Raw genomic sequence first — 15,174 nt, forward strand, 5'->3', positions numbered from 1 at the left:
ATGCCATATCTAGAGCAGGGCATTATGGGTAACTGTCCTCTTCTGATGATACAACATGGCTCTGTGTGCTCTATGCCTTCATATCTAGAGCAGGGCATGATGGGTAACTGTCCTCTTCTGATGATACAACATGGCTCTGTGTACTCTATGCCTTCATATCTAGAGCAGAGCATGATGGGTAACTGTCCTCTTCTGATGATACAACATGGCTCTGTGTACTCTATGCCTTCATATCTAGAGCAGGGCATGATGGGTAACTGTCCTCTTCTGATGATACAACATGGCTCTGTGTGCTCTATGCCTTCATATCTAGAGCAGGGCATTATGGGTAACTGTCCTCTTCTGATGATACAACATGGCTCTGTGTGCTCTATGCCTTCATATCTAGAGCAGGGCATGATGGGTAACTGTCCTCTTCTGATGATACAACATGGCTTTGTGTACTCTGTATCTTCATATCTAGAGCTGAGCTTGATGGCTAACTGTCCTCTTCTGTAGAGACATCATGGCTTTGTGTACTCTGTATCTTCATATCTAGAGTAGAGCATGATGGGTAACTGTCCTCTTCTGTAGAGACATCATGGTATTCAGGTCTTGACCTTGTCTGTGTGTTTTTCTTTAAGCCTGAACATTATGATTAGTTCTCCTTCCTTTTCTCTCTCCAGGCACCCTGGAGGTGGCCACCCTACAGACGGGATGAACTGGGGTCACGTCTACCTCTGTGTCCCGATCGCCCCATGGTTACCCCTTCTTCTGTTTCTCCTCCCCACCTGCACTGACACCCAGTAACCCCACTGTGCCAACAATGAGCTGGCTTAGTAAACTCAACCCCCGTGGAGGAGGTGCCAAAACCGGTCGTAATGCCAGTCTCCAGCCCATGGTGACTGCTGACCCAGAGACCTGCCTGATGGTCTTCAAGAATCACTGGTCCCAGGTAAGAGTTGTGGGCATCTAGAAGGATTCTGTCTCCACTCTGCGGTGTATGGAAACTTGCAGCTCATAAATTCATTGTCATGAAGAATACAGTAGATAATGAGTTCTGTGTATCTCAGAGTGTCTTCTCACTCCTGTCCTCCAGATTCTGAGGGGTCCGGGGTTATCAGGGAGGACATGAGAGATAATATGTATTATGCTGTATATTTTGTCACTCCTGTCCTCCAGATTCTGGGGAGTCGAGGCTCATCATGAAGGACACTGTAGATCAAGGGTCCCCAAGCTTTTTCAGTCAAGGGCCGGGTCAACATACTTCAGACTGCTGGGAGGCCGGAACATACATAAAATGATGTTGTAAGACATTACATTGAATCTAGGTATTGATTCCCCCCAATCATGCCCAGAGGAGAACTCCCAGCTGCAGTCATTCAGTCATACGACGCCCCAAAAAAGTCTTTGTGCACCAGATAGAAGCATACCCAGGTGACAACCTGTCGTCCAATTGGACAGTAGTGTCACCTGATGCAGAATTGGAAGCCAGTGAATGCCTGCTAGCTGGCTTCTGCAGTATGTGGATGGGTGGTGCCAGTATGCATACATATGAACTGACCACCAGGAGACTTGGGAGCAGGATACAGCAGATATACGGCTTACCCTGCTCCTGCACAAGTCCCGGTGGCGTTAAATACTATTCCCCCTCTAGGTCCAAATCTTATTACGACCTACGGTGGCGCCGGCTGCGCCCAAATCTCCTGCACTGTAATTACAGCTCTCGGCCAGCACGGGTATTCTGTATGCAGGGTGCTGACATTTAAATGTGCAGTGGGCCACATCTATAAGTTATACATTTTGTGTTTGAGGGGCCAGGGAAAAAGCCTCGGCAGGCCGTAGTTTGAGGACCACTGCTGTAGATTATTTAGGGTCTCTGCATTACTGTGTAATTTTCACACTTCGGTCCTCCAGATTCTGGGATGTTAGGGTCATCATGAAGGACCATAGATTTGGGGTCTCTGTATCACAGTGTGTCTTCACACTTAGGTCCTCCAGATTCTGGGAAGTTGGGGTCATCATGAAGGACCATAGATTTGGAGTCTCTGTATCACAGTGTGTGTCTTCACACTTAGGTCCTCCAGATTCTGGGATGTTGGGGTCATCATGAAGGACCATATATTTGGGGTCTCTGTATCACAGTGTGTCTTCACACTTAGGTCCTCCAGATTCTGGGAAGTTGGGGTCATCATGAAGGACCATATATTTGGAGTCTCTGTATCACAGTGTGTCTTCACACTTAGGTCCTCCAGATTCTGGGAAGTTGGGGTCATCATGAAGGACCATATATTTGGAGTCTCTGTATCACAGTGTGTGTCTTTACACTTAGGTCCTCCAGATTCTGGGATGTTGGGGTCATCATGAAGGACCATAGATTTGGAGTCTCTGTATCACAGTGTGTCTTCACACTTAGGTCCTCCAGATTCTGGGAAGTTGGGGTCATCATGAAGGACCATATATTTGGAGTCTCTGTATCACAGTGTGTCTTCACACTTAGGTCCTCCAGATTCTGGGATGTTGGGGTCATCATGAAGGACCATAGATTTGGGGTCTCTGTATCACAGTGTGTCTTCACACTTAGGTCCTCCAGATTCTGGGATGTTGGGGTCATCATGAAGGACCATAGATTTGGAGTCTCTGTATCACAGTGTATGTCTTCACACTTAGGTCCTCCAGATTCTTGGATGTTGGGGTCATCATGAAGGACCATAGATTTGGAGTTTCTGTATCACAGTGTGTCTTCACACTTAGGTCCTCCAGATTCTGGGATGTTGGGGTCATCATGAAGGACCATAGATTTGGAGTCTCTGTATCACAGTGTGTGTCTTCACACTTGGGTCCTCCAGATTCTGGGAAGTTGGGGTCATCACGAAGGACCATAGATTTGGGGTCTCTGTATCACAGTGTGTCTTCACACTTAGGTCCTCCAGATTCTGGGAAGTTGGGGTCATCATGAAGGACCATAGATTTGGAGTTTCTGTATCACAATGTGTCTTCACACTTAGGTCCTCCTGATTCTGGGATGTTAGGGTCATCATTAAGGACTATAGATTTGGGGTCTCTGTATCACAGTGTGTGTCTTCTCACTTAGATCCTCCGGATTCTGGAGCGCCAGGGGTCATCCTCTGATACGGTCACCACAGATGACATGAGCTGTGTGCGGAACAACACCTACCAGATGCTGAGCCTGTTGTCAGAGGAGCGGCCGCGGGATGGCGAGAGTCCAGGACCCATCCTGGCTTATATGGCATCAGAGGGCATTCTGGAAAGGCTCCTACGGTGGCACCTGCAGAGGGACTTCACGGAAGAGAAGAAGGTGATTTTACTGCTGGGTGATGTCACAAAAGTACTGCTGTTCATAACTGCTGGGTTATGTCACAAAAGTACTGCTGGTCAGAACTGATGGGTTTTGTCACAAAAGTACTGCTGGTCAGAACTGATGGGCTATGTCACACAAGTACTGCTGGCTCAGTCAGCTGTGTCCACCCTGCAGTCAGTAGCCCCTCCTCTCAGCTCTTAGCTCCTCCGCTCTTAGCTCCTCCTCTCCGCTCTTAGCTCCTCCTCCCAGCTGTGGCCATGGGTGATGTCATACAAGGAGATGGCCCAGTCAGGCAGCTGTGTCCACCATAAAAGGAGATGGCCCAGTCAGGTAGCTGTAGCTCTTCCTCCCAGCTCTTAGCTCCTCCTCCCAGTTCTGGCCATGGGTGATGTCATACAAGGGGATGGCCCAGTCAGTCAGCTGTGTCCACCTTGCAGTCAGTAGCTCCTCCTCCCAGCTCTTAGCTCCTCCTCCCAGCTCTTGGCTCCTCCTCCCAGCTGTGGCCATGGGTGATGTCATACAAGGGGATGGCCCAGTCAGGCAGCTGTGTCCACCATACAAGGAGATGGCCCAGTCAGTCAGCTGTGTCCACCTTGCAGTCAGTAGCTCCTCCTCCCAGCTCTTAGCTCCTCCTCCCAGCTCTTGGCTCCTCCTCCCAGCTGTGGCCATGGGTGATGTCATACAAGGGGATGGCCCAGTCAGGCAGCTGTGTCCACCATACAAGGAGATGGCCCAGTCAGGCAGCTGTAGCTCCTCCTCCCAGCTCTTAGCTCCTCCTCCCAGCTTTGGCCGTGGGTGATGTCACACAAGCAGATTGCCCAGTCAGGCAGCTGTGTCCCCACCCTTCAGTCAGTAGCTCCTCCTCCCACCTCTGGCCTGTGAGTTGAGCGAGTTTCTGGCCGCAGGTTCCTGATATTGGTCAGATATTAATCTGATACAGAAAGGGGTATAATCTCCTGACATCAACTGGCGAGAAGCTGGAAGATGTCTTCAGATTCCCCATTGCTCAGTGAGGATTGAGAAGGAATAGCTTTGCTGCTTCCATTACTGGATGGATGTGGGATTTGGGGTGATGGGATTTTGGTTCTGGGTATTTGTAGGGAAGGAATAGCTTTGCTGCTTCCATTACTGGATGGATGTGGGATTTGGGGTGATGGGATTTTGGTTCTGGGTATATGTAGGGAAGGAATAGCTTTGCTGCTTCCATTACTGGATGGATGTGGGATTTGGGGTGATGGGATTTTGGTTCTGGGTATTTGTAGGGAAGGAATAGCTTTGCTGCTTCCATTACTGGATGGATGTGGGATTTGGGGTGATGGGATTTTGGTTCTGGGTATTTGTAGGGAAGGAATAGCTTTGCTGCTTCCATTACTGGATGGATGTGGGATTTGGGGTGATGGGATTTTGGTTCTGGGTATTTGTAGGGAAGGAATAGCTTTGCTGCTTCCATTACTGGATGGATGTGGGATTTGGGGTGATGGGATTTTGGTTCTGGGTATTTGTAGGGAAGGAATAGCTTTGCTGCTTCCATTACTGGATGGATGTGGGATTTGGGGTGATGGGATTTTTGTTCTGGGTATTTGTAGGGAAGGAATAGCTTTGCTGCTTCCATTACTGGATGGATGTGGGATTTGGGGTGATGGGATTTTTGTTCTGGGTATTTGTAGGGAAGGAATAGCTTTGCTGCTTCCATTACTGGATGGATGTGGGATTTGGGGTGATGGGATTTTGGTTCTGGGTATTTGTAGGGAAGGAATAGCTTTGCTGCTTCCATTACTGGATGGATGTGGGATTTGGGGTGATGGGATTTTTTGTTCTGGGTATTTGTAGGGAAGGAATAGCTTTGCTGCTTCCATTACTGGATGGATGTGGGATTTGGGGTGATGGGATTTTGGTTCTGGGTATATGTAGGGAAGGAATAGCTTTGCTGCTTCCATTACTGGATGGATGTGGGATTTGGGGTGATGGGATTTTGGTTCTGGGTATTTGTAGGGAAGGAATAGCTTTGCTGCTTCCATTACTGGATGGATGTGGGATTTGGGGTGATGGGATTTTTTGTTCTGGGTATTTGTAGGGAAGGAATAGCTTTGCTGCTTCCATTACTGGATGGATGTGGGATTTGGGGTGATGGGATTTTGGTTCTGGGTATATGTAGGGAAGGAATAGCTTTGCTGCTTCCATTACTGGATGGATGTGGGATTTGGGGTGATGGGATTTTGGTTCTGGGTATTTGTAGGGAAGGAATAGCTTTGCTGCTTCCATTACTGGATGGATGTGGGTTTTGGGGTGATGGGATTTTTTGTTCTGGGTATTTGTAGCATTGTGTAGCTTATGCTATATACTCACCTTGGGAGGGGGACGTCTCCAGATGCTGGAAAGGCTTTCCCCACCGTCCTCGCCATGCCGATCCAGCGATGAGATCCTGAAGCATAGCCGCACTGCGTAGTCGCACAGACCCGATTGGGCTCTGATTTTTCTCATGCACTGTCTGTCAGGCAGGTTTTTTCGGGGGTCCTAGTTCTTGACGTGGCTGGTGGAGGGGGACGGGGAAGGCTCTCTAGGATGCAGAGGCTACCTTCTCTGGAGGTGAGTTGTATTGGCATGTTTTTCCCCGACAGGTGCACTTAATATTTGCCTCTCTTCTTTGTCATTGCAGGTGGAGCAGCTGAAGTTGTATGAGATGCTGATCAGCCAATGCCGGCAGCCGCTCTTGCGCTACCAGCCTGTCCTGCGTCCCCTGGTCACCCTTCTGGGCACGTTCTCCCCTGGGCCCGCCTCTCCCGTGCTGGAGAATAACCTGGTGTTACTCCTGAATCAGCTGTGTGTGACTCTGGCTCGGGAACCCTCCACTCTGGAACTTTTCTTTCAGGACTCCACCGGACCAGATGGTGCTGCAAACCTCATGATCTTCTCCCTGCTGGTCCCCTTCATCCACCATGAGGGGGTTATTGGCCAGCAGGCCCGGGATGCTCTGCTTCTCATAATGGCCATGTCTTCAGATAACCCCACAATGGCCAGATATATCACCGAGAACTCCTTCTTCTGTCCTGTAAGTATACAATCTGCTGCTGAGGGGTTAGAGGCCAAGGATGGTCGTGGGGTTTACAGTATATTGCTGCTCTAGATTGCTGGAGGAAGTTTCAGACACATCTCTGCAGCTTTTGTTGGGGTTTTGAAACCCACAGAATTGGGTCACAATATTCTGTCTTCTTCTCTTACTATATGTTCTAATGCGGAGGGGCCAGCAACTCCTGTACACCATCCTGTGGTTGATTGTCTAGTGGTGTCTGCAGAAGTTGGTGCTCTAAAACACAGGAGGGACCATCAACCTCTGTTTGTTAATTTTCTAGAGCCCTGAGCCTCAGGCTATCCCTAAAGTAGTTTGTCTCCAGAATCCAGGAGTGAACCCCAAGTTCTTCTGATTTTTCCCAACTAGTTTGTGCTCAAGAACGTAGGAGAGGGGACTGGACCCTTCTGTCTATTCTCAGATGAGGTTTGTGTTCTGGAAAGTAGGAGAAGGTTTTAGCGTGTTGGAGAAATTTCAATTTTCAGGTATAAAAACCAAGATAGCTCTGTAATTAGGTCACTGGTTCGATTCCAGGCTCGAACCACCATTAAGATTTCACATAATAACAAGAACGTTGGAAAATACACAAAAAGTAGTCAATGGTATAATATCTGACTAGCTGTCAGTGGGATATTATGGTAGAGTTGACAGTAACATAACATCAGAAAATCTATACAGCTGAAGTCCAGTCATGAGCAGTATATTCAGATCGGGGATTAGGAAGGTAAACTGGCATGTAGAGTTGTCCTTCTCCTTGGTCTTTGATGAGTTTGTCTTCAGACTTGAGGGTTTGTCTGGTTGATGTCATTGAGGATAATGTAAACTTGTATTGTACATATAGGAGACAATGAAGCTGGTGTAGATACACAACAGATTGTTTAGTCTTTTCTTACTATACAATGCAGATATTTGCCAAGTCTACACAACAGATAGCTATGAGAAGGTGAGCAAACAGTTACAAAGAGACCATCCCTTCCCTGTTATACATTCAGTTATTTGTAGAGTTTAGCAACAAATAAGAACGAACTCGAACCATTACTAAAGTCCCATACACACACTCAACAGCGGTCTTTATGCTTTCACAACTTTTTTTATGAAACACCTAAAAAAAAAAAAAGTATTTTGCTATTGTTCAAAGAGCTGATAAGACTGATAAGAAATCAATGCAACTGTTGGATTAACTTCTTATCAGTTTTATCAGCTCTTTGAACAATAGCAAAATACTTTCTTTAGGTGTTTCAACTTGTTTTACAACAAAAGTTGTGACGGCATAAAGACCGCTGTTGAGTGTGTGTACGGGGTTTAATCCTCCCTCGCGGTACGCAGTTTCTGAGGCTGCGTCCGCAGGAGGGATTTTTTGAATCAAAGTGGTTGTAAACCTTTTAGCTACCACTAGGCTAGCTACTATTGTCCCCCAAGTACCCCCAGCACCCTTCTGATTCTTCCGATCGCCACCGCTATACGTTACATAACCGCAATACCGCGAGAGCCGCAGCCTCCCCAATGAACTTCAGTCGTCGCTATGGCGTTGTGCGCAATCCCGATCCTCCCCATAGCAACGCCTGGAGCTCATTGGAGAGGCTGCGCCATCGCGTGATCCGGGGGGGGGGGGGGGCACCTATATTGGGGGACTATGGTAGCTAGCGAAGTGCTAGCTACAAGGTTTACAGCAAATTTTATACAAAAAAATCCCCCCCGGGGCAGAGAAATCCTCTGCGGCGGCTACCCCGAGTGTAGGTCGGGGTTAACGCCAGGGAGGTCGAGGGTAGCAACACACCAGGCAATGTATGGGCAGATCAACAAAGCGACAACTCTCTCGCTCTGATGGAATCTGATTAGACAGAGATCTGTCAGCTGCCTATACACCACAGGCTGATTACAGATCAATCTCGGCAACCCAGCCCAGCAATGTGGCCTACAGAAACTGCATCCAACCAGCCCAGCAATGTGGCCTACAGAAACCTCATCCAACCAGCCCAGCAATGTGGCCTACAGAAACCTCATCCAACCAGCCCAGCAATGTGGCCTACAGACACCTCATCCAACCAGCCCAGCAATGTGGCCTACAGAAACCTCATCCAACCTGCCCAGCAATGTGGCCTACAGAAACCTCATCCAACCAGCCCATCAATGTGGCCTACAGACACCTCATCCAACCAGCCCAGCAATGTGGCCTACAGACACCTCATCCAACCAGCCCAGCAATGTGGCCTACAGAAACCTCATCCAACCAGCCCAACAATGTGGCCTACAGAAACCGCATCCAACCAGCCCAGCAATGTGGCCTACAGACACCTCATCCAACCAGCCCAGCAATGTGGCCTACAGACACCTCATCCAACCAGCCCAGCAATGTGGCCTACAGAAACCTCATCCAACCAGCCCAGCAATGTGGCTTACAGAAACTGCATCCAACCAGCCCAGCAATGTGGCCTACAGAAACCTCATCCAACCAGCCCAGCAATGTGGCCTACAGACACCTCATCCAACCAGCCCAGCAATGTGGCCTACAGACACCTCATCCAACCAGCCCAGCAATGTGGCTTACAGAAACTGCATCCAACCAGCCCAGCAATGTGGCCTACAGAAACCTCATCCAACCAGCCCAGCAATGTGGCCTACAGAAACCTCATCCAACCAGCCCAGCAATGTGGCCTACAGAAACCTCATCCAACCAGCCCAGCAATGTGGCCTACAGAAACCTCATCCAACCAGCCCAACAATGTGGCCTACAGAAACCGCATCCAACCAGCCCAGCAATGTGGCCTACAGACACCTCATCCAACCAGCCCAGCAATGTGGCCTACAGACACCTCATCCAACCAGCCCAGCAATGTGGCCTACAGAAACCTCATCCAACCAGCCCAGCAATGTGGCTTACAGAAACTGCATCCAACCAGCCCAGCAATGTGGCCTACAGAAACCTCATCCAACCAGCCCAGCAATGTGGCCTACAGACACCTCATCCAACCAGCCCAGCAATGTGGCCTACAGACACCTCATCCAACCAGCCCAGCAATGTGGCTTACAGAAACTGCATCCAACCAGCCCAGCAATGTGGCCTACAGAAACCTCATCCAACCAGCCCAGCAATGTGGCCTACAGAAACCTCATCCAACCAGCCCAGCAATGTGGCCTACAGAAACCTCATCCAACCAGCCCAACAATGTGGCCTACAGAAACCTCATCCAACCAGCCCAGCAATGTGGCCTACAGAAACCTCACCCAACCAGCCCAGCAATGTGGCCTACAGAAACCTCATCCAACCAGCCCAGCAATGTGGCCTACAGAAACCTCATCCAACCAGCCCAACAATGTGGCCTACAGAAACCGCATCCAACCAGCCCAGCAATGTGGCCTACAGAAACCTCATCCAACCAGCCCAGCAATGTGGCCTACAGAAACCTCATCCAACCAGCCCAACAATGTGGCCTACAGAAACCTCATCCAACCAACCTAGCAATGTGGCCTACAGAAACCTCATCTAACCAGCCCAGCAATGTGGCCAACAGAAACCGCATCCAACCAGCCCAGCAATATGGCCTACAGAAACTGCATCCAACCAGCCCAGCAATGTGGCCAACAGAAACTGCATCCAACCAGCCCAGCAATGTGGCCTACAGAAACCTCATCCAACCAGCCCAGCAATGTGGCCTACAGAAACCTCATCCAACCAGCCCGGCAATGTGGCCTACAGACACCTCATCCAACTAGCCCAGCAATGTGGCCTACAGAAACCTCATCCAACCAGCCCAGCAATGTGGCCTACAGAAACTGCATCCAACCAGCCCAGCAATGTGGCCTACAGAAACCTCATCCAACCAGCCCAGCAATGTGGCCTACAGAAACTGCATCCAACCAGCCCAGCAATGTGGCCTACAGAAACTGCATCCAACCAGCCCAGCAATGTGGCCTACAGAAACCGCATCCAACCAGCCCAGCAATGTGGCCTACAGAAACCTCATCCAACCAGCCCAGCAATGTGGCCTACATAAACCTCATCCAACCAGCCCAGCAATGTGGCCTACAGAAACCTCATCCAACCAGCCCAGCAATGTGGCTTACAGAAACCTCATCCAACCAGCCCAGCAATGTGGCCTACAGAAACTGCATCCAACCAGCCCAGCAATGTGGCCTACAGAAACCTCATCTAACCAGCCCAGCAATATGGCCTACAGAAACCTCATCCAACCAGACCCGCAATGTGACCTACAGAAACCTCATCCAACCAGCCCAGCAATATGACCTACAGACACCTCATCCAACCAGCCCAGCAATGTGGCCTACAGAAACCTCATCCAACCAGCCCAGCAATGTGGCCTACAGAAACCGCATCCAACCAGCCCAGCAATGTGGCCTACAGAAACCGCATCCAACCAGCCCAGCAATGTGGCCTACAGAAACCGCATCCAACCAGCCCAGCAATGTGGCCTACAGAAACCGTACCAACCAGCCCAGCAATGTGGCCTACAGAAACCGCATCCAACCAGCCCAGCAATGTGACCTACAGAAACCTCATCCAACCATCCCAGCAATGTGGCCTACAGAAACCTCATCCAACCAGCCCAGCAATGTGGCCTACAGAAACCGCATCCAACCAGCCCAGCAATGTGACCTACAGAAACCTCATCCAACCAGCCCAGCAATGTGGCCTACAGAAACCTCATCCAACCAGCCCAGCAATGTGACCTACAGAAACCTCATCCAACCAGCCCAGCAATGTGGCCTACAGAAACCTCATCTAACCAGCCCAGCAATATGACCTACAGAAACCTCATCCAACCAGCCCAGCAATGTGGCCTACAGACACCTCATCCAACCAGCCCAGCAATGTGGCCTACAGAAACCTCATCCAACCAGCCCAGCAATGTGGCCTACAGAAACCTCATCCAACCAGCCCAGCAATGTGGCCTACAGAAACCTCATCTAACCAGCCCAGCAATATGACCTACAGAAACCTCATCCAACCAGCCCAGCAATGTGGCCTACAGACACCTCATCCAACCAGCCCAGCAATGTGGCCTACAGAAACCTCATCCAACCAGCCCAGCAATGTGGCCTACAGAAACCTCATCTAACCAGCCCAGCAATGTGGCCTACAGAATCCGCATCCAACCAGCCCGGCAATGTGGCCTACAGAAACCTCATCCAACCAGCCCAGCAATGTGGCCTACAGAAACCGCATCCACCCAGCCCAGCAATGTGGCCTACAGAAACTGCATCCAACCAGCCCAGCAATGTGGCCTACAGAAACTGCATCCAACCAGCCCAGCAATGTGGCCTACAGAAACCTCATCCAACCAGCCCAGCAATGTGGCCTACAGAAACCTCATCCAACCAGCCCAGCAATGTGGCCTACAGAAACCTCATCCAACCAGCCCAGCAATGTGGCCTACAGAAACTGCATCCAACCAGCCCAGCAATGTGGCCTACAGAAACTGCATCCAACCAGCCCAGCAATGTGGCCTACAGAAACTGCATCCAACCAGCCCAGCAATGTGGCCTACAGAAACCTCATCCACCCAACCCAGCAATGTGGCCTACAGAAACCTCATCCAACCAGACCGGCAATGTGGCCTACAGAAACCTCATCCAACCAGCCCAGCAATGTGGCCTACAGAAACCTCATCCAACCAGCCCAGCAATGTGGCCTACATAAACCTCATCCAACCAGCCCAGCAATGTGGCCTACAGAAACCTCATCCAACCAGCCCAGCAATGTGGCTTACAGAAACCTCATCCAACCAGCCCAGCAATGTGGCCTACAGAAACTGCATCCAACCAGCCCAGCAATGTGGCCTACAGAAACCTCATCTAACCAGCCCAGCAATATGGCCTACAGAAACCTCATCCAACCAGACCCGCAATGTGACCTACAGAAACCTCATCCAACCAGCCCAGCAATATGACCTACAGACACCTCATCCAACCAGCCCAGCAATGTGGCCTACAGAAACCTCATCCAACCAGCCCAGCAATGTGGCCTACAGAAACCGCATCCAACCAGCCCAGCAATGTGGCCTACAGAAACCGCATCCAACCAGCCCAGCAATGTGGCCTACAGAAACCGCATCCAACCAGCCCAGCAATGTGGCCTACAGAAACCGCATCCAACCAGCCCAGCAATGTGGCCTACAGAAACCGTACCAACCAGCCCAGCAATGTGGCCTACAGAAACCGCATCCAACCATCCCAGCAATGTGACCTACAGAAACCTCATCCAACCATCCCAGCAATGTGGCCTACAGAAACCTCATCCAACCAGCCCAGCAATGTGGCCTACAGAAACCGCATCCAACCAGCCCAGCAATGTGACCTACAGAAACCTCATCCAACCAGCCCAGCAATGTGGCCTACAGAAACCTCATCCAACCAGCCCAGCAATGTGACCTACAGAAACCTCATCCAACCAGCCCAGCAATGTGGCCTACAGAAACCTCATCTAACCAGCCCAGCAATATGACCTACAGAAACCTCATCCAACCAGCCCAGCAATGTGGCCTACAGACACCTCATCCAACCAGCCCAGCAATGTGGCCTACAGAAACCTCATCCAACCAGCCCAGCAATGTGGCCTACAGAAACCTCATCCAACCAGCCCAGCAATGTGGCCTACAGAAACCTCATCTAACCAGCCCAGCAATATGACCTACAGAAACCTCATCCAACCAGCCCAGCAATGTGGCCTACAGACACCTCATCCAACCAGCCCAGCAATGTGGCCTACAGAAACCTCATCCAACCAGCCCAGCAATGTGGCCTACAGAAACCTCATCTAACCAGCCCAGCAATGTGGCCTACAGAATCCGCATCCAACCAGCCCGGCAATGTGGCCTACAGAAACCTCATCCAACCAGCCCAGCAATGTGGCCTACAGAAACCGCATCCACCCAGCCCAGCAATGTGGCCTACAGAAACTGCATCCAACCAGCCCAGCAATGTGGCCTACAGAAACTGCATCCAACCAGCCCAGCAATGTGGCCTACAGAAACCTCATCCAACCAGCCCAGCAATGTGGCCTACAGAAACCTCATCCAACCAGCCCAGCAATGTGGCCTACAGAAACCTCATCCAACCAGCCCAGCAATGTGGCCTACAGAAACTGCATCCAACCAGCCCAGCAATGTGGCCTACAGAAACTGCATCCAACCAGCCCAGCAATGTGGCCTACAGAAACCTCATCCACCCAACCCAGCAATGTGGCCTACAGAAACCTCATCCAACCAGACCGGCAATGTGGCCTACAGAAACCTCATCCAACCAGCCAAGCAATGTGGCCTACAGAAACTGCATCCAACCAGCCCAGCAATGTGGCCTACAGAAACCTCATCCAACCAGCCCAGCAATGTGGCCTACAGAAACCTCATCCAACCAGCCCAGCAATGTGGCCTACAGACACCTCATCCAACCAGCCCAGCAATGTGGCCTACAGAAACCTCATCCAACCTGCCCAGCAATGTGGCCTACAGAAACCTCATCCAACCAGCCCATCAATGTGGCCTACAGAAACCTCATCCAACCAGCCCAACAATGTGGCCTACAGAAACCGCATCCAACCAGCCCAGCAATGTGGCCTACAGACACCTCATCCAACCAGCCCAGCAATGTGGCCTACAGACACCTCATCCAACCAGCCCAGCAATGTGGCCTACAGAAACCTCATCCAACCAGCCCAGCAATGTGGCTTACAGAAACTGCATCCAACCAGCCCAGCAATGTGGCCTACAGAAACCTCATCCAACCAGCCCAGCAATGTGGCCTACAGACACCTCATCCAACCAGCCCAGCAATGTGGCCTACAGACACCTCATCCAACCAGCCCAGCAATGTGGCTTACAGAAACTGCATCCAACCAGCCCAGCAATGTGGCCTACAGAAACCTCATCCAACCAGCCCAGCAATGTGGCCTACAGAAACCTCATCCAACCAGCCCAGCAATGTGGCCTACAGAAACCTCATCCAACCAGCCCAACAATGTGGCCTACAGAAACCTCATCCAACCAGCCCAGCAATGTGGCCTACAGAAACCTCATCCAACCAGCCCAGCAATGTGGCCTACAGAAACCTCATCCAACCAGCCCAGCAATGTGGCCTACAGAAACCTCATCCAACCAGCCCAACAATGTGGCCTACAGAAACCGCATCCAACCAGCCCAGCAATGTGGCCTACAGAAACCTCATCCAACCAGCCCAGCAATGTGGCCTACAGAAACCTCATCCAACCAGCCCAACAATGTGGCCTACAGAAACCTCATCCAACCAACCTAGCAATGTGGCCTACAGAAACCTCATCTAACCAGCCCAGCAATGTGGCCAACAGAAACCGCATCCAACCAGCCCAGCAATATGGCCTACAGAAACTGCATCCAACCAGCCCAGCAATGTGGCCAACAGAAACTGCATCCAACCAGCCCAGCAATGTGGCCTACAGAAACCTCATCCAACCAGCCCAGCAATGTGGCCTACAGAAACCTCATCCAACCAGCCCGGCAATGTGGCCTACAGACACCTCATCCAACTAGCCCAGCAATGTGGCCTACAGAAACCTCATCCAACCAGCCCAGCAATGTGGCCTACAGAAACTGCATCCAACCAGCCCAGCAATGTGGCCTACAGAAACCTCATCCAACCAGCCCAGCAATGTGGCCTACAGAAACTGCATCCAACCAGCCCAGCAATGTGGCCTACAGAAACTGCATCCAACCAGCCCAGCAATGTGGCCTACAGAAACCGCATCCAACCAGCCCAGCAATGTGGCCTACAGAAACCTCATCCAACCAGCCCAGCAATGTGGCCTACAGAAACC

The 15,174-nt window shown here is 50.7% G+C and overlaps 1 protein-coding gene across 2 annotated transcripts in view; it reads left to right on the top strand.

Annotated features, from left to right (window-relative positions):
- Window positions 1-15,174, top strand: part of FHIP1B (FHF complex subunit HOOK interacting protein 1B) — an 86,433-nt gene that overhangs the window by 26,994 nt on the left and 44,265 nt on the right. For both annotated transcript variants that reach the window (XM_068266470.1, XM_068266471.1), the window contains exons 2-4: window positions 666-934; window positions 3,074-3,298; window positions 5,958-6,350. In XM_068266470.1, coding sequence (XP_068122571.1) covers window positions 806-934; window positions 3,074-3,298; window positions 5,958-6,350 — 747 coding nt within the window. In that variant the 5' untranslated portion in view covers window positions 666-805. The remainder of the gene's footprint in view (window positions 1-665; window positions 935-3,073; window positions 3,299-5,957; window positions 6,351-15,174) is intronic.

This window comes from Hyperolius riggenbachi, chromosome 2, assembly GCF_040937935.1.
Source record: "Hyperolius riggenbachi isolate aHypRig1 chromosome 2, aHypRig1.pri, whole genome shotgun sequence".
Lineage (NCBI taxonomy): Eukaryota > Metazoa > Chordata > Amphibia > Anura > Hyperoliidae > Hyperolius > Hyperolius riggenbachi.